The sequence below is a fragment of the Pseudophryne corroboree genome, chromosome 6 (assembly GCF_028390025.1).
Source record: "Pseudophryne corroboree isolate aPseCor3 chromosome 6, aPseCor3.hap2, whole genome shotgun sequence".
NCBI classification, from domain to species: domain Eukaryota; kingdom Metazoa; phylum Chordata; class Amphibia; order Anura; family Myobatrachidae; genus Pseudophryne; species Pseudophryne corroboree.
Window position 1 is genome coordinate 584,881,595 of NC_086449.1, and position 20,816 is coordinate 584,902,410.

General features: G+C 46.2%; 1 protein-coding gene across 6 annotated transcripts in view; it reads right to left on the reverse strand.

Moving 5' to 3' along the window:
- UIMC1 (ubiquitin interaction motif containing 1) overlaps positions 1–20,816 on the reverse strand; it is a 482,965-nt gene that overhangs the window by 182,041 nt on the left and 280,108 nt on the right. For 5 of the 6 annotated variants that reach the window (XM_063927938.1, XM_063927937.1, XM_063927936.1 and 2 more), the window contains one exon: positions 13,825–14,904. The exons of the other annotated variant lie outside the window; for it this stretch is intronic. In XM_063927938.1, the coding sequence (XP_063784008.1) occupies positions 13,825–14,904 (1,080 nt within the window). The remainder of the gene's footprint in view (positions 1–13,824; positions 14,905–20,816) is intronic. 6 annotated transcript variants of the gene reach the window in all.

The following is a 20,816-nucleotide window of genomic DNA, read 5'->3' on the forward strand; positions in this document are numbered from 1 at the left end:
TTTCTGTAACACCTTCAGTGAAAGTGACACGCTGTTCAACAACTGCTCTTTTGATCTCGCCCTTATTAGGAGATCGTCCAAGTATGGGATAATTGTGACTCCTTGCTTGCATAGGAGCACCATCATTTCTGCCAATTACCCTGAAATTGGTAATGACAATACTGTACCGTAATTCTAATGTACGCCTGATGGGGTGGATAAATGGGAACATGTAGGTATGCAGCCTTTATGTCTAGATACACCATAAAATCCCCCCCTTCCAGGCTGGCGATGATCGCTCTGAGCGATTCCACCTTGAATTTGAACCTTTTCAAGTATAGGTTCAGAGATTTTAATTCTAAAATAGGTCTGACCGAACCGTCCGGTTTCGGGACTACAGCCAAGGTTGAGTAATATCCCCTTCCTTGTTGAAGGAGGGGAACCTTGAGCACCACCTGTTGGAGATACAATGTGTGAATTGTATTTAATATTATCTCCCTTTCTGGGGGAGAAGCCGGTAGGGCCGATAAGGAAAACCGGCGAGGAGACACCTCTTCGAATTCCAGCTTGTAACCCTGAGAAACAATTTCTATTGCCCAGGGATCCACCTGTGAGTGAACTCAGATGTGGCTGAAGAGTCGAAGACGTGCTCCCACTGGGGCGGACTCCCTTAGCGGAGCCCCAGCGTCATACGGTGGATTTAGTAGAGGCCGGGGAGGACTTCTGTTCCTGGGAACTAGCTGTGCCCTGCGCCCTTACCTCTGGTAAGAAAGGACACTCCTCGTACTTTCTTATTTTTCTGCGACCGAAAGGACTGCATTTGATAATGTCGTGCTTTCTTAGGCTGTGAGGGAATATAAGGCAAAAGATCAGATTTACCAGCTATAGCTGTGGAGACCAGGTCCGAGAGCCCTTCTCCACCCAATTCCTCACCCTTGTAAGGTAGAACCTCCATATGCCTCTTTTAGTCGGCATCACCTGTCCATTGCATGTTCCACAGGACACGTCTAGCAGAAATTGACATAGCGTTGACTCTAGAACCCAGTAGACCAATGTCTCATTGAGCATGTCTTATATATAAGACAGCATCTTTTATATATCCTAGGGTCAATAACATGGTATCCTTATCTAGGGTTTCAATCTCCGCTTATAAGGTATCTGTCCACGCTGCTACAGCGCTATAAACCCCTGCCGACACAATCGCCGGTCTGAGTAGTGTACCAGAATGTGTGTAAATGGACTTCAAAGTACTTTTCTGCATGCTATCTGCAGGATACCTGAGCAGAGGCGGAACTACCGCCAGTGCAAGCAGTGCCTTGCACTGGGGCCCACCTCTGTCAAGGGGCCCAAAGCATCGGCACCGATTCCAGCCGCCGCAGCCCCCGCAGTGAGTGAATTGAGACGCGCTGGGGGCTGCAGCAGCGTTTCCGTACTTTACAATGTAAAAAAAACCCCACCAAAAATGGCCGCAGCCAAGGCGGAGACAAACGCTAGAAGTCACATTTGACCTCTAGCGCCTGCCTCCCAGGCGGCGGGCATTTTAAGGGATTTTTTTTCACACAGCTGTGTACGGAAGCCCTGCTCTCAATCCACTGCGGGGGGCCAGTGGTGGATCCAGCGGGGGTGATTGGAGCATTCTCCCCCCCAGCACACAGTCCATCTGATTCTGACTCCTTTATCACATCTCTCAGCTGAACGGGGCTATACAGATAAGGGAAAGGGCAGCTATCCTGTACTGAACAGGTTAAAAGATCTGCCCTTATCTGTACAGCCCCGTTAAGCTGTTGTGCTTGATGAGGCTGCCGCTGTGTTGTGATCAGAGGTCGGGGGTCGCGTGCCTGGCAGCACTGAAGAATTCGGCATGTGGACTGCAGGCAGCTCTCCGTCTAAGGTACATAGCTCCTGCACAAAGGCCAGGTACAGAGTGCGGGAGGGGGCTGAAAGTTACATTCACGGAGCTCAGCTGCAGTTAGTGTAGATGGACATGTTGTAGCTACTGTAGTTTTCTCTCCCTCTCTCATCACGGCCACATAAATGCATTCTAATATTAAATTACACATGCCTACTGCTGACCTAGTATTGTATTGTCCAGCGTGTGTACTGCTGTCCCTCTCCTGCAGAACAACACTCAGTCTGGAAGTAAAGTACCGTGGTTTTTATTCAGTCTCTAGTCACTAGCACTGTGGGGGCATGTGTATTTGGCAATGTGGGGGCATATCTAGCACCGTGGGTGCATATCTGGCACTGTGGGGGCATATGTGTATCTGGCACTGTGGGGGCATATCTAGCACCGTGGGTGCATATCTGGCACTGTGGGGGCATATGTGTATCTGGCACTGTGGGGGCATATCTAGCACCGTGGGTGCATATCTAGCACTGCGGGGGCATATGTGTATCTGGCACTGTGGGGGCATATCTAGCACCGTGGGTGCATATCTGGCACTGCGGGGGCATATGTGTATCTGGCACTGTGGGTGCATATCTTGCACTGTGGGGGCATATGTGTATCTGGCACTGTGGGGGCATATCTAGCACCGCAGGTGCATATCTGACACTGTGGTGGCATATGTGTATCTGGCACTGCACTATTTGGGTCATATGTGTATTACGCCCCCACTTTCAATGGCCACACCCATGTTTTTGCCGTGCACGCGCCTTCGGTGCGCGCACACAGCACAACAAAAAATTTTTTTGTAACTTGCACCACTGTGTGTATGTATCTATCTATCTATCTATCTATCTATCTATCTATCTATCTCTTGGACGGGATGAGAGGGAGGCCCAAAGCATTTTTTGCACCTGGGCCCACCGCTCGCTAGTTCCGCCACTGTACCTGAGGGTAGCTGTATCTTGGTATTGTCAGCGCTACCTTTTGGGTAAACGTGTCAACGCCTAGTCCACCTTAGGGGAGGATTCCCATCGTATCCTGGCCCTAGCAGGGAAAGGATACGCCATGAGAATTCTTTTGGGAAACTGCAGTTTCTTGTCTGGAGATTCCCGCGCTTTTTCACACAATTCATTTGGTTCATGAGAGGGGGGAAATGTTATCTCAGCTTTCTTCCCCTTAAACATGTGTACCCTCGTGTCAGGGACAGATGGGTCATCAGTGATATGCAAAACATCTTTTATTACAATAATCATATATTGAATAATTTTCTGCCAGTTTTGGCTGTAACTTTGCATCATCGTAGTCGACACTGGAGTCAGACTCCGTGTCGGTATCAGTGTCTATTATTTTGGATAGTGGGCGTTTTGAGACTCTGAAGGTCCCTGCGACATAGGGACAGACATGGGTAGATTCCCTGTCTGTTCTCTAATCTTTTGTGCAATAAATTTACCTCAGCACTTAATTCCACATATCCAGTCAGGTGTCGGCGTTGTCGACGGAGACACCACACACACACATTTGCTCCATCTCCTCCTTAGAAGAGCCTTTTACCTCAGACATGTCGACACACACGTACCGACACACCACACACTCAGGGAATCCTCTTATCTGAAGACAGTTCCCCCACAAGGCCCTTTGGAGAGACAGAGAGAGAGTATGCCAACACACACCCAGCGCTAATACCCCAGGGAAAACACACAATGTATTTACCCAGTAGCGCTGTAATACTATTATTTGCTGCCAATTATGTGCCCCCCCCCCCTCTTCTCTGAAACCCCCTTTCACCGTGGATAAGCAGGGGAGAGTCCGGGAAGTAGGTCTGCTTCTCTCCCCTCAGTCCCCTCGATGCAGGGAGTCTGTTGCCAGCAGGCTCCCTGAAAATAAAAAACCTAACAAATATACTTTCTATCAGGAAGCTCAGGAGAGCTCCCTGAAGTGCACCCATCTCCTCTGGGCACAGTATCAAACTGAGGTCTGGAGGAGGGGCACAGAGGGAGAAGCCAGTGCACACCCAGATCCAAAGTCTTTCTTAAAGTGCCCATGTCTCCTGCGGAGCCCGTCTATCCCCCATGGTCCTTACGGAGTCCCAGCATCCTCTAGGACGTTAGAGAAAACGGTTTTGTTTTCTACCTGGTTTCTAAGTCTTTACTTTTAGTCTTGCCATTTTTAATTATAGAATTAATTTATGTTAATAGCAGAGGAGACTAACTTACAGAAGTATCTCCAGAAAACAATAAAAAGGAGGTACAAAACTTACTATTCAACATTGCCAAATAAAGTTATATTTGAGTAAGAGGACAGTTTATTTTTGTTACCAGTCTATGGGGGATATTCAATTTGCCCCGGGTGTTGCGGTTGGGCTATTGGATTAGCTCGGCCGGTAACAAGTGCAGTTACACCCGTTTTCGGGTGAAATGGCCCTGTTATCAGGGATTTTGCTTCGCCTGCCGGAGGCAGTTGAAACAAAATCCCTGACAAGCCGCCGCACACGCCGGCTTATCGGGGCTAATTAGATAGCCCCTGGCGGTGATACATTACACCCGACTTGCTGTCAGGGTAATTGAATTTCCCAGAATGTCCTATACAGCTTTGTATCCCTGGTGATGATAAAATACTACATCTGTACTATAGTAAGAAGATTGCAGTATCAACACACAGTTCAGACTGCTGCTAAAATAGCTCTGCAGGCTTTCCTTGGCTCAGTGTGTCTTTAATATGCTTGTCTGAATAGTCTATTCAAGACAAAGTAAGTAGACATGCCTATCTTCCTTTCACACTGTGACATTGGCGATTATGCAATGTCCTTTGCTATCCATCTCTGTAATCAAGTGTGTTCAGCGAAGCACTGACTTGAACTGTGGTGTCTTATTATGGCAGACCTTAAGTACACCTGTTGAATAAAGGATATGAAATAAGAGGACCCAACCTTGAAATCATGGTAATAGGATACATAGAGCCATATTGTTAAATGATTACAAGGTAAGCACATGTAACACAATAATTGTTACAGAGCACGTTAGTAAAATTTTGCGGTATGTGGTATTGGATCTTTCAGATCACAATAAGCATTTATTTCTAAATTGTCAACATGTTTATATGTAAATGGATACCAAACAATACATTCAATATTCAATACACATCCACTTACATCCTTTAAATGTTTATTATTAACAGTTCTCCTCACTTAAGAACAGAGACCCATATGATAAAGTAATTAAATGTTCTCAATCTTGCTGCTAAATTAAAAGTGGTCTCCCTCCTCCCTCCTCTACCACCAACTTCCATTATCAGTTGCCGGTACCACATTATTAGACCATTGTGTCTGAGTAATTAAGTGATTAAGAATTTACGTGTACGAGAGCAACAAAAACTCAGGATCCAGGATGCTCTAGGTTCTCTGTAACCCAGTTTATTATTTTGTTCCAGAAGGGGATAATGAGAGAACAGTCTAGTCCAGTCCAACCAAATATGGAACAGAGCACCTACTTCACTTGAAAATCTCGATGAGTAATATATATGTGGGGAACTGTGCTACGGCTAATTAATTAGCTGCTCTGGTAAAAAAAAAAAAGGTACGTATATACACTGCTCAAAAAAATAAAGGGAACACTTAAACAACACAATGTAACTCCCAGTCAATCACACTTCTGTGAAATCAAACTGTCCACTTAGGAAGCAACACTGATTGACAATCAATTTCACATGCTGTTGTGCAGATGGAATAGACAACAGGTGGGAATTATAGGCAATTAGCAAGACACCCCCAATAAAGGAGTTGTTCTGCAGGTGGTGACCACAGACCACTTCTCAACTCCTATGCTTTCTGGCTGGTGTATTGGTCACTTTTGAAAGATGGCGGTGCACTGCTTTCACTCTAGTGGTAGCATGAGACAGAGTCTACAACCCACACTAGTGGCTCAGGTAGTGCAGCTCATCCAGGATGGCACATCAATGCGAGCTGTGGCAAGAAGGTTTGCTGTGTCTGTCAGCGTAGTGTCCAGAGCATGGAGGCGCTACCAGGAGACAGGCCAGTACATCAGGAGACATGGAGGAGGCCGTAGGAGGGCAACAACCCAGCAGCAAGACCGCTACCTCCGCCTTTGTGCAAGGAGGAACAGGAGGAGCACTGCCAGAGCCCTGCAAAATGACCTTCAGCAAGCCACAAATGTGCATGTGTCTACTCAATCAGAAACAGACTCCATGAGGGTGGTATGGGGGCCCGACGTCCACAGGTGGGGGTTGTGCTTACAGCCCAACACCGTGCAGGACGTTTGACATTTGCCAGAGAACACCAAGATTGGCAAATTCGCCACTGGCGCCCTGTGCTCTTCAGATGAAAGCAGTTTCTCACTGAGCACATGTGACAGACGTGACAGAGTCTGGAGATGCCAAGGAGAACGTTCTGCTTGCAACATCCTCCAGCAAGACCGGTTTGGCAGTGGATTAGTAATGGTGTGGGGTGGCATTTCTCGCCAGAGGTAGCCTGACTGCCATTAGGTACCGAGATGAGATCCTCAGACCCCTTGTGAGACCATATGCTGGTGCGGTTAGCCCTGGGTTCCTCCTAATGCAAGACAATGCTAGACCTCATGTGGCTGGAGTGTGTCAGCAGTTCCTGCAAGATGAAGGCATTGATGCAATGGACTGACCCGCCCGTTCCCCAGACCTGAATCCAATTGAGCACATCTGGGACATCATGTCTCGCTCCATCCACCAACGCCACGTTGCACCACAGACTGTCCAGGAGTTGGCGGATGCTTTAGTACAGGTCTGGGAGGAGATCCCTCAGGAGACCATCCGCCACCTCATCAGGAGCATGCCCAGGCGTTGTAGGGAGGTCATACAGGCACGTGGAGGCCACACACACTACTGAGCCACATTTTTACTTGTTTTAAGGGCATTACATTAAAGTTGGATCAGCCTGTAGTGTGTTTTTCCACTTTAATTTTGAGTGTGACTCCAAATCCAGACCTCCATGGGTTAATAAGTTTGATTTCCATTGATAATTTTTGTGTGATTTTGTTGTCAGCACATTCAACTATGTAAAGAACAAAGTATTTAATAAGAATATTTCATTCATTCAGATCTAGGATGTGTTGTTTAAGTGTTCCCTTTATTTTTTTGAGCAGTGTATAATAAAACAGAGCGCTTGAAAGGTTAGTTGCAGTTGTATGTAGATGCATTACCTGAAAATAAAAAGGTTAAACAAGAGAAGTTTGAATGTTTAAGCTTTTGTGAAATATTTGTACAAATGGTTTCCTGTTTACTTTGGGGGGTACGAGGTTTCCAATTCTTGCCGACTACAGCTGCAGGTGTACCAAGTGTGCTGGCTGAACTAGTCTTTTCCTTAATCAATAGCACGCGTGCTACTGAATCAGCGGCAACTGAACAGTGACGTCAGCGCTAAGTGTGAACGATCGCTGAACGGAAGACACAGTAAAAAACAGCCGGACGAAGTGCACATAAGCGAGAAGGTAAGCAGAATTAGGGACAGTCTAGTTCAGCCAGCATACTTGCTATACCTGCAGCTGTACTCCGCAAGAATTAGAAACCCCATACTCCCCCAAAGTAAACAGGAGACCAATGATACAAATATTTCACAAAAGAGCTTAAACTTTAATACTTGTCTTGTTTAATCCTTTTTTATTTTCAGGTAATGAGTCTACATATAACTGCATCTAACCTTTCAAGCACTGTTTTATTATATATACGTACCTTGAAAATCTCGAGCATAGAGGGGACACAGTATAAATGTTTTTGTATAAAATGGGTAGGCAGCAATATCATCAGGTTAATATCTTAGATTGGGTCTCAGCGCCTTGACACTGGAGGAGCTGGTATTAACATGGAAAACCTTCTCCCAAACCATTCCCCTCCCCCATTGCTAGGTTCTTAACACACAATTCCATATAACGGGGAGCAGCAGCAAACTAATCTTGCAGAAGGATTTTGTAAATATTAGAAATAGTTTGAGTAGAATCTGTTTTGTGCTAGAACACAGTTGAAAAGGAGGTCAGATCACTACCCACTATAGGGTAAATCACCTAGGAAGGACAGAAAGTTCCTAGACCTCCTTTACCTACACAAATACATTGTAGAACATACAGTTGGATGGGAGGTGCCGGTCATTTATAAAAAAAAAAAAAAAAAAAAATAATAATAAGATTTTACTCACCGGTAAATCTATTTCTCGTAGTCCGTAGTGGATGCTGGGAACTCCGTAAGGACCATGGGGAATAGACGGGCTCCGCAGGAGACTGGGCACTCTATAAGAAAGATTTGGTACTATCTGGTGTGCACTGGCTCCTCCCTCTATGCCCCTCCTCCAGACCTCAGTTAGGATACTGTGCCCGGAAGAGCTGACACAAGAAGGAAGGATTTTGAATCCCGGGTAAGACTCATACCAGCCACACCAATCACACCGTATAACTCGTGATATTATACCCAGTTAACAGTATGAAATATAACAGAGCCTCTCAACAGATGGCTCAACAATAACCCATTAGTTAGGCAATAACTATATACAAGTATTGCAGACAATCCGCACTTGGGATGGGCGCCCAGCATCCACTACGGACTACGAGAAATAGAATTACCGGTGAGTAAAATCTTATTTTCTCTGACGTCCTAGTGGATGCTGGGAACTCCTTAAGGACCATGGGGATTATACCAAAGCTCCCAAACGGGCGGGAGAGTGCGGATGACTCTGCAGCACCGAATGAGAGAACTCAAGGTCCTCCTCAGCCAGGGTATCAAATTTGTAGAATTTAGCAAACGTGTTTGCCCCTGACCAAGTTGCAGCTCGGCAAAGTTGTAAAGCCGAGACCCCTCGGGCAGCCGCCCAAGATGAGCCCACCTTTCTCGTGGAATGGGCTTTCACTGATTTAGGATGCGGCAATCCAGCCGCAGAATGCTCCAGCTGATACGTGCTACAAATTCAGCGAGCAATAGTCTGCTTAGAAGCAGGAGCACCTATTTTGTTTGGTGCCTACAGGATAAGAAGCGAGTCAGTTTTCCTGACTCCAGCCGTCCTGGAAATATAATTTTTTAAGGCCCTGACTACGTCCAGTAACTTGGAATCTTCCAAGTCCCTAGTAGCCGCAGGCACTACAATAGGTTGGTTCAAGTGAAAGGCTGATACCACCTTAGGGAGAAACTGGGGACGAGTCCTCAATTCTGCCCTATTCATATGGAAAATCAGATAAGGGCTTTTACATGACAAAGCCGCCAATTCTGACACACGCCTGGTCGAAGCCAAGGCCAATAACAGGACCACTTTTCACGTGAGATATTTCAGATCCACAGTTTTAAGTGGCTCAAACCAATGTGATTTCAGGAAACTCAACACCACGTTGAGATCCCACGGTGCCACAGGAGGCACAAAAGGGGGCTGAATATGTAGCACTCCATTTACAAAAGTCTGAACTTCAGGCAGTGAAGCCAGTTCTTTCTGGAAGAAAATCGACAGAGCCGAAATCTGGACCTTAATGGAACCCAATTTTAGGCCCATAGTCACTCCCGACTGTAGGAAGTGCAGAAAACGACCTAGCTGAAATTCCTCTGTTGGGGCCTTCCTGGCCTCCCACCACGCAACATATTTTCGCCAAATACGGTGATAATGGTTTGCGGTTACTTCTTTCCTGGCTTTTATCAGCGTAGGAATGACTTCCTCCGGAATGCCCTTTTCCTTTAGGATCCGGAATTCAACCGCCATGCCGTCAAACGCAGCCGCGGTAAGTCTTGGAACAGACAGGGCCCCTGCTGTAGCAGATCCTGTCTGAGCGGTAGAGGCCATGGGTCCTCTGATATTATTTCTGTAAGTTCTGGGTACCAAGCTCTTCTTGGCCCATCCGGAACCACGAGTATCGTTCTTCCTCCTCGTTTTCTTATTATTCTCAGTACCCTTGGTATGAGAGGCAGAGGAGGGAATACATAAACCGACTGGTACACCCACGGTGTCACTAGAGCGTCCACAGCTATTGCCTGAGGGTCCCTTGACCTGGCGCAATATCTAGTTTTTTGTTTAGGCGGGACGCCATCATGTCCACCTGTGGCCTTTCCCAACGGTTTACTAACAGTTGGAAGACTTCTGGATGAAGTCCCCACTCTCCCGGGTGTCGGTCGTGTCTGCTGAGGAAGTCTGCTTCCCAGTTGTCCACTCCCGGAATGAACACTGCTGACAGTGCTAAGACGTGATTTTCCGCCCATCGGAGAATCCTTGTGGCTTCTGCCATCGCCATCCTGCTTTTTGTGCCGCCCTGTCGGTTTACATGGGCGACTGCCGTGATGTTGTCTGATTGGATCAGTACCGGCTGGTTTTGAAGCAGAGGCCTTGCCAGACTTAGGGCATTGTAAATGGCCCTCAGTTCCAGAATATTTATGTGTAGGGACGACTCCTGACTTGACCAAAGTCCTTGGAAGTTTCTTCCCTGTGTGACTGCCCCCCAGCCTCGAAGGCTGGCATCCGTGGTTACCAGGACCCAGTCCTGTATGCCGAATCTGCGGCCCTCTTGAAGATGAGCACTCTGCAGCCACCACAGTATAGATACCCTGGTCCTTGGAGACAGGGTTATCAGCCGATGCATCTGAAGATGTGATCCCGACCACTTGTTCAAGAGGTCCCACTAAAAAGGTTCTTGTATGGAACCTGCAGAATGGAATTTTGCTTCGTAAGAAGCTACCATTTTTCCCAGGACTCGTGTGCAGTTATGCACCGACACCTGTTTTGGTTTCAGGAGGTCTCTGACTAGAGATGACAGCTCCTTGGCTTTCTCCTGCAGGAGAAATACTTTTTTCTGTTCTGTGTCCAGAACCATCCCCAGGAACAGTAGGCGTGTGGTAGGAACCAGCTGTGACTTTGGAATGTATAGAATCCATCCGTGCTGTTGTAGCACTTCCCGAGATAGTGCTACTCCGACCAACAACTGCTCCTTGGACTTCGCCTTTATAAGGAGATCGTCCAAGTACGGGATAATTAAAACTCCCATTTTTCGAAGGAGTATCATCATTTCTGCCATTACCTTGGTAAAGACCCTCGGTGCCGTGGACAGTCCAAACGGCAGTGTTTGGAATTGGTAATGGCAATCCTGTACCACAAATCTGAGGTACTCCTGTCCAGGCTTGCAATAACCGCCCTGAGCGATTCCATCTTGAACTTGAATTTTTTAATGTATGTGTTCAAGGATTTCAAATTTAAAATGGGTCTCACCGAACCGTCCGGTTTCGGTACCACAACCAGTGTGGAATAGTAACCCCGTCCTTGTTGAAGTAGGGGCACCTTGACTATCACCTGCTGGGAATACAGCTTGTGAATTGCCTCTAGCACAGCCTGCCTGCCTGAGGGAGTTGTCGGCAAGGCAGATTTGAGGAAACGGCGGGGGGGAGACGCCTCGAATTCCAGCTTGTACCCCTGAGATACTACTTGAAGGATCCAGGGATCCACCTGTGAGCGAGCCCACTGATCGCTGAAATTTTTGAGGCGGCCCCCCACCGTACCTGGCTACGCCTGTGGAGCCCCTGCGTCATGCGGTGGACTCAGAGGAAGCGGGGGAAGAATTTTGATTCTGGGAACTGGCTGACTGGTGCAGCTTTTTCCCTCTTCCCTCGTCTCTGTGCAGAAGGGAAGCACCTTTGACCCGCTTGCTTTTCTGAAGCCGAAAGGACTGTACCTGATAATACAGTGCTTTTCTTAGGCTGTGAGGAAACCTGGGGTAAAAATTTTTTATCCCAGCTGTTGCTGTGGATACGAGGTCCCAGAGACTATCCCCAAACAATTCCTCACCCTTATAAGGCTTTATGTGCCTTTAAAAGTCAGCATCACCTGTCCAGTGTCGGGTCTCTAATACCCTCCTGACAGAATGGACATTGCAATAATTTTGGATGCCAGCCGGCAAAATATCCCTCTGTGCATCCCTCATATATAAGACGACGTCTTATGTTCGCAAAATAGTATCGCTGTTTGAAAGGGTTACAGACCATGCTGCAGCAGCACTATCTGCAGGTCTCAGTCTAGTACCTGAGTGTGTAAATACAGACTTCAGGATAGCCTCCTGCTATTTGTCAGAAGGTACCTTCAAAGTGGCCGTATCCTAAGACGGCAGTGCCACCTTTTTTTTTTGACAAACGTGTGAGCGCCTTATCCAACCTAGGGGATATCTCCCAGCGTAACTTATCCTCTGGCGGGAAAGGGTACGCCATCAGTAACTTTTTAGAAATTACCAGTTTCTTATCGGGGGAACCCACGCTTTTTCAAACTTCATTCACTCATTTGATGGGGGAACAAAACACTGCCTGCTTTTTCTCCCCACACATAAAACCCTTTTTTGTTTTTAGTGGTACTTGGGTTAATGTCAGAAATGTGTAACACATTTTTTATTGCCGGGATCATGTAACGGATGTTCCTAGTGGATTGAGTATATGTCTCAACCTCGTCGACACTGGAGTCAGACTCCGTGTCGACATCTGTGTCTGCCATCTGAGGGAGCGGGCGTTTTTAAGCCCCTGATGGCCTTTGAGACGCCTGGGCAGGCGCGGGCTGAGAAGCCGGCTGTCCCATAGCTGTTACGTCATCCAGCCTTTTATGTAAGGAGTTGACACTGTCGGTTAATACCTTCCACCTATCCATCCACTCTGGTGTCGGCCCACAGGGGGCGACATCTCATTTATCGGCATCTGCTCCGCCTCCACATAAGCCTCCTCATCAAACATGTCGACACAGCCGTACCGACACACCGCACACACACAGGGAATGCTCTGACTGAGGACAGGACCCCACACAACCCTTTGGGGAGACAGAGAGAGAGTATGCCAGCACACACCGGAGCGCTATATAATGTAGGGATAAACACTATCACTGAGTGAATTTTCCCCAATAGCTGCTTGTATAAACAATATTGCGCCTAAATTTAGTGCCCCCCCTCTCTTTTTAACCCTTTGAGCCTGAAAACTACAGGGGAGAGCCTGGGGAGCTGTCTTCCAGCTACACTGTGAAGAGAAAATGGCGCCGGTGTGCTGAGGGAGATGGCTCCGCCCCTTTTTCGGCTGACTTTTCTCCCGCTTTTTTCTGTATTCTGGCAGGGGTAATTACCACATATATAGCCTCTGGGGCTATATATTGTGGCTATTTTGCCAGCCAAGGTGTTTTTATTGCTGCTCAGGGCGCCCCCCCCAGCGCCCTGCACCCTCAGTGACCGGAGTGTGAAGTGTGATTGAGGAGCAATGGCGCACAGCTGCAGTGCTGTGCGCTACCTTGGTGAAGACTGAAGTCTTCTGCCGCCGATTTTCCGGACCATCTTCATGCTTCTGGCTCTGTAAGGGGGACGGCGGCGCGGCTCCGGGAACGAACACCAAGGACGGGTCCTGCGGTCGATCCCTCTGGAGCTAATGGTGTCCAGTAGCCTAAGAAGCCCAAGCTAGCTGCAAGCAGGTAGGTTCGCTTCTTCTCCCCTTAGTCCCTCGATGCAGTGAGCCTGTTGCCAGCAGGTCTCACTGTAAAATAAAAAACCTAATTTAAACTTTCTTTCTAGAAGCTCAGGAGAGCCCCTAGTGTGCATCCAGCTCGGGCCGGGCACAGAAATCTAACTGAGGTCTGTAAGAGGGGCATAGAGGGAGGAGCCAGTGCACACCAGATAGTACCAAATCTTTCTTATAGAGTGCCCAGTCTCCTGCGGAGCCCGTCTATTCCCCATGGTCCTTACGGAGTTCCCAGCATCCACTAGGACGTCAGAGAAAAAAAAAAAACAGAGGCAGGAATTTCAGGGGTACTGGAGACGATGCCTTTTCCAAATCCACCCAGTTTTCCCACAGAGCCCCTTGTCCAGTCCATAATCCTACTAAGTGCTATAGCCTGATAGTAAATATAGATCATGAGAAGCTGCTTATACGGTGTAATAATGGTACATGGTTATTGGATGCTCAGATGTGATATAAAGAACTGAATCTATTACCAAGGTGCTTACCTGTGAATGACTTGGCTCTAACATAACTGGAGAGGGATGGGCAACCTCCAAGACTTTATGAACTGGACTCTGAAAAACCTTTTGTCTTTTGCTTGACACATGTGGTTCCTCTGAGCCATCAGAATCACAGGGAGGCTCCTTCTCGCTTTGTTCCCTTTTTTGCAGGTCACAATCCTCTATAATCTCTTCTGTATCTTCTTCTTGGCTGACGTTCCCTTTTACCTGCTCGTTGCAGCTTTGACATGAAGCTGCTAGCTGAATGGGTTCTCCATAGTCCATTTTACGCAAGAGGTGTCGCTGAGCTCTTTTCAAGCTCTTCTGATACACATCAAGCTGACAGAGAATGACTTTGGTGTATTCACTGGGATCTACACCCTGTGGACAGAAAGGAACACCCCAGTAGTAATGAACTGTGTCTTCACCTTTCTGTTCCTTTACTCCTCTACAAGCAGAAAGTTCAATTCGGTCCACAGGAGCAATTTTGGTTTTATCCAACATCGTGGATTTCTCATTGCACATGTTCTTTCCACAGGTCTCCTCACTACGAGGCACATTATCCCCTTTGGAGAACTCAGACTGAGTTGAGGTATTTAACGCCGAAATTGAGTCCAACTGGGAACTTTCTGAACAGTGTGAGCACTGATCATCTATTTCATCAGGTAACTTTGCAGCACTTGGGCTTTTGTCCTGAAATAATCTGCACGGTAACAATCTATGTAAATGTGGGGTCTTCAGAGGAAAGACAGGGCTCAAAGCAACTGCTTTAAATGGTGACAAGCTTAGTACATCAACACTGCTATTTAGAGACGGTGGAGATGCTTTACAGCTTTCTAGGTATGAAACAGGGCACTTGTGATTTGGAGACAAAATGACACTGCAACTTTCTACAATATCTTGACTTAAACGTTTCAGTAGCACCATGGGGCTTTTTGAGGAGCTTTCACCAGAAAATCTAGAGGATTGGGATAAGGGCAGTTCCTCGCTGTGTTCCTGTAATCTGGTGTGTTCTTCACTTGAATGTTTTTGATTTGTTAAATCATGTCCTCTGTCACTAGTGGAAAGATCATGAACGTGACAACTCTGAAAAGAAATGCAGAAAATAAGTTGTCATGTCTCATTTTGGCATTAAATTGCTTCCATTTACCATCTTAAAATTGTAAACGTGTACATTTAATGGGGAACTCTGCCTCAGAGTCTATTTATTGTAAAATACGACTAATGATATGTATATACAATCCATACAATTGTATGCAAAGCCAGACCTCTATTTATTGTGTAGTACAAAGTCAACATAATAGAAAAATCTCTCACTCAGTCAGATATGTTTAAGGATAGAGTCTCCCTTTAAAGCTGGGCACACATAAGATATGTCATCCGATCTGGTGGATCGGACTGACATATCGTTCACATCGGCCGTCGTCGGGATGTCTTCTGGTTGGTCCTGCTGCATGGCCAACAGAAGACATTGCTAGCGAAACCATGCCCATCCCGCGTCGATCCCCTGCATCGGCAAGTGTGTAAGCGGAGTCCCATGACCCATCAGATTGGCTGGGTACACACAGTCTAGTTAAAACTAGGTACAAACTACTACAATCATACTTTTGGTGCAACTTTACTTAGGATTTGTCAAAGTCAGAAAAATATCTCTATGCACACTACCATATTTGCACCTCACACAGGTCCGTGCTGCGCATGCGTACGCTCTCCCGTACGTGCGCATACTCACAGTCGCGGGCACCCGCAGGCGCATGGTATGCGTATTTACGGTACAGTTTATGCGATCGTAGCGTGCGACTCAATCATTACATATTTTCACTACTAATGTATTTTGTAGATCATGGTCCCTTTGATAGATTCTGAAAGTTTGGTTAATATAGAATGTTTATGAACAGAGGAATCCCTCTTTGTTTGATACGAAGGGTCAGACAGGAGTAATACAGTGGTGTTTAGTATCCATCGGAAGAATATTTAATTAGAAATATTCCGGTGTTGGTTTGAAGCAGATCAATCGCTCGTGCGAATAGTTATGGACATAAGAAGTTTATGAACATTTACTTTATTTGCACTTTATTACCCATGCGGCGGGAAACCCAGTTTCCCTCCCACCTGAGCAGTTGGAAATAGTCACAGCCCACCTGTATGAATCAACCTATGACCTTTTGTTATAATGCGAAGCCGAATTCCTGTGTCCAATGAACAATGAGATTGTAGGGACCATTGAATTGTATTGTGTGTGGGGCATAAATAGGCAGGCCGACCGTATCCAGTTCACTCTCTTCAACGGTTCTCATTGCTGATAATCGGGAGCTGGATATCGAGGCGCATGCGATCGTTTCCCCTTGTGCGTAAGTTTTCTCCGTAATCATATTGTCTTACTGTGAGCCATCTCTCTCTCTCTCTACTCTTTCTCTCGTATTTTCCTTTAATTGTATTGTATTGTATTTCCCGTGTAGTTATCTGGTTAGTTGGTTTATGTTATATTGTAGTGTATCATTTGTACTGTGATTCCTTTTGCAAGTATAATAGTTAAAATACATATAATAGGTTTTGGACCCTAAGCCCAGGTATCTGTGTATTCTTTATAGGGTTAAGTATTCTCTGAGCGTCGGTGACGCCCTAGCAGCTTTGTAGTTAATCAGGTTACACCAGGTTGCACTTACACTCTGTCTCTACACTAAGGTATACTGTGTATCTCATTGTTAAAGGTATAGATATAAAGGGTTTAACGTTGTAAGCGTCTGCACCGCTGGTGATCTCCTCGTGGTCCCGAGCGTACGCTACGCTATAGCGAATCATTACGTTAGTCGGCAGCCAATAGCGTGCCTGCCTGTGATCACTGGGCCGTAAGCGAACGTGACGCTTGAGCGTCTCGACTACGGTTGAGCGATCGCTACACAACTTGCGTACCCTTACGGTACTTCTTACGTAGATAGCGTACAGTGTTCTTAGACCTCTTAAAGTGTTTTATAAACGATAAATATTTAGCTTTATCAATTGGCGGCTCGCCCGTCCTTCACATATCTGCACTAGGTAGATCAGCAGACATTATCCCTCAGCAAAGGGCGGGAGGTTGTATCCCTCGTAGTGCTGACAGGATAAGCGTCTGCTTCGCTTAGGTAAAGAGTGCTGAAGGAATCCGGGAACCGGAGGTAAGAACAAAACGCTAGTGTCTTTTAAAAAAAAAAAAAACTTTATTTTTCTGTCTTGCGTACACACGCACGCACACATATATATATCTGCATTTCTTTTTCTTTTTCATTTTCGTATACCACTCTCCTGTCTGCCAGTTTTATAGTTGATAGAAGTGCTAAAAGAGATTTGCCGTTATTTCATAGTTTAAGAGTAAAGGTAATATAGTTAAAAGATAGACAAACACACAGTTTTGCCTGGGAGATAAGGCGAAGTCAGTGTGTTGTGTGGTAGATGATCAAGGATCATCTACATTGATAAAAGTATAAATTGTGTTACGGTGGATCTTTGCTTTGCGTATACGTGTCTCTAACAAAGACTTGCGTACGCAATCCAAAGGCCGACGCACGCAGCGTACGTTACGCAACGGAGCGTCCGGTTACGCCCACGTAGCTCAAGTCACGATAAGTTGATAAATAACGCAAAGCGATAAATAACGCGAGGCGAGAAATAACGCAAGTCTATTTTTGGGTGTCCGAAATTTTAATTAACAGATCCTGCTCCTAATTGGTAACACACCTGATCTGAAGAAAAATTTCTGCGCAGAAATAGAAATAGAAACAAAAGTGTACATGTGATGAGTGAGTGTTTTTACAATTTTTAAAGGTTGAACCACAAGAAAAGTCGAGTACTCGTGAGGTACATGCGTGTAAGTGACGTGCACGGTGGCTAGGGAGGCATCTCTGGTTAAATATACAATTTTGAGCATTAGAGTATAGCAGACCAGGAGATCATACTGTAACAAGACCAGGAGGTCATACTGTAACAAGACCAGGAGGTCATAGCAGACCAGGAGGTCCAGGTACAGCCGACAAGGAAGTCCGCTATACAGTTCACAGGCACAACACCAAAAAGGGTTGGTGCAACACCCATATAGGCCATATAAGCTCTGGCTGAAGGAATTCGCAGTCGTAAGTTTCGATTCCATTGGTCTTTCCGTACATAAGCTTAGTTGTTTGTGTACTGAACGACTGGACCGCACGTAAGTGTGTGCAGTAGTTAGTAATCTGACCTAATACCATTAGAGTAAAGGGGTCACAAACGCTATTTGTACACTCTAACGTGATTTGTGTAATTTTTTTATTTTAAGGGAAGTTTGCTGCTCACTCAGGAACTATCCAGCAACCAATAGTTACTGGAAAGAGTAAGTGTTCTTCGGATAACCCTCGCAGGTTCCAGTAAATAGAGGTTCAGGTCGCAGGGGCCCTAGGTCGAGTACGCCAGCACCATATCGGTGTGATCAGGTCGTATTGGTCGGCGTGGGCAAGTGAGTGGGGTACTCGGTAAACCGCCACCGTCAGCCTATTGTGGACATTTGGTTTTGTGTAAGGGTTGGCTAAATAAAGCAACACTTTCGAACTATGGGGGCCACTTGTTCAGGTAGGGGGCGATCAACCTCGGTTCGGGTTGATTCAGTGGTCCGACCAATTGGGTCGGCCAGGTATATAATGTGTGAGAAATATGGAAGTCACACAGAAACTTTATGTGATGAATGGGAGAGAATGACTGTACATGACGGGGAGAAATTCCCAAGAGTAGGGAGCTTCAGCTCAGAAGTGTTACAAAATTTAAGGAGGAGGATATGTCTCATAAAATCAACAAAGAGACGAATCCAGCATTATGATTATTTACAGTTGTGGCAACAGGAAGGTGAGATACAGAGAGGTTTGGCTCAGGCGGCGGGATCTGGCTCTAACAGAAAACTGATTGCCACGGCCCCACCGCCACCATACATATCAGGAGAGAAGTTGATTGCGGAGAAAGACGCACTAAGGTGTAACACAAAATCACTTAGTAACTGTGTAAATGTTAATGATAATGTTAACCCATTAACCCATGCAAGTATTAACCCGTGCAAGTTGTACCCTGTTTTGAACTTTCCTCAGGAGTGTGATCAAGAGGACGAATCGGCAACGATTTCAGCGCTCTCTCTAGCAGCCACCATAGCAGAGACCACAGTAGGCACAGCTCCACCCACGAGATTAGTAAAGGCCCCTAGCGGAGGGATAGGTGAGGTCGTATCAACTGGTAAGTACGGCACCATGCATTATGCTGAGACTATTTCACCACAGCCTGTAGAATCTACACAGAATGAGGTTGTTAGAATTACACCTGTCAGAGTAATAGCAGTGCCAAATGGGAAAACAGACGCATCAGGAGCCACTCCCATTAGGAACATTGCCATGTACACTCCATTTTCCCGAATGGAATTAAGGACCATAGTGTCTGAATTTCCTGACCCTAGAAAAGACTTAGTTGCCAGTCAAAAATACATCAGAGACTTAGGTAACACTGCAGAGCCCAACAATAAAGACTGGCAGATATTGCTGAGAGCATGTTTACCCTCAAATGTCGACGCAACTCAATTTTTAGCGGATTGCGGACTAGATCATGATGTACCTCTTACAGATGTGTACAACCAAGATAATGTGAAAAGAATAAACTTGCAGCTAAAAGAGTATTTCCCAGCAGTAGCTAAATGGAATAAGATATTCTCCATTAAACAGAAGGAGTCAGAGACAGCTGCAGAGTATTTTCACAGAGCATTATTAGAAATGGCAAAATACACAGGCATAGAGGACATTAAAACAGACACAAACCATCGGGAAGTAGCAGTATCGGTACTGATGGATGGTTTAAAAGAGTCATTGAAGACTAGGGTACAGACCACACAACCATGTTGGCGAGGTCTGTCTGTGGCTACTTTGAGAGAGGCTGCTATTGATCACGATAGAAACATCACCAGACACAGGGAACAACAAGGTGATAAATTAATGTCAGTAAGTATACAGGCTCTGACCACAAGGCAGCCTTTGTTTGTATCACCAAATCCTGTGGGTAAGTCAAGTATGGTTACTTGTTACTCTTGTCACAAACAGGGACACATGGCACGAGATTGTAGAGTAAAGAATCCACGAAACTCATACCAACCCCCTAGACAACGACACGACACACGACATTGGGATCGGGGTCCACAGAAACGGAGTTATGAGCCACATACAGGGGAAACAAAAAGATATCCCCCGAACAGAGACTGGCATGCCTCTGGTAGTTCCCAGCTAACTCCCTCACAAGTAGTTGCTGCCAGCGGGATTCAGGAAGGTCACCATACCCAATAGGGGTGTGGCCATACCTGTAATCTGCAGCCAGTAAAATTAATTGCCAACCTTGGAAGTGAACCCGAGATCGCAATTAATGTAGCTGGTAAAACTTTAAACTTTCTTGTAGACACAGGGGCGGCCAAGTCAGTGATAAATTCGACAGTGGGCATGAGAACCACTGGTAGGACAATTCCAGCCATGGGAGTAACAGGAGTAGTCCAGCACTACCCTGTTAGCAAACCAGCCGAGATTACAATAGGGCCTTTGCATACCAAGCATTCCTTTTTGCTGGCTGCATCGGCACCAACCAATCTCCTGGGAAGAGACTTACTGTGTAAAATGGGGTGCGTCATTTATTGTACTCCTGAAGGTGTATTCTTGGACATACCTGAGAAACACGCTCAGGAAGTGCGAGACATGTTAGACTCCCCATCAAGATTAATGTCACATACCATTATGACAAATAGGAATCCATCCCAAATAGAAGAGATGACATCTCAGATACCAGAGTCACTTTGGACAAAAGACGGACAAGACACTGGATTAATGGCAAACGTAGCTCCAGTAGTTGTACAAGTAAAAGATGGTAGGATAGCTCCAAAAATCCCACAGTACCCTCTGAAGCCAGAGGTGGAGTTAGGAGTTTACCCAGTAATAGAGCGCTTGCTACAACAGGGCATTCTGGTAAGAACGTCCAGCACT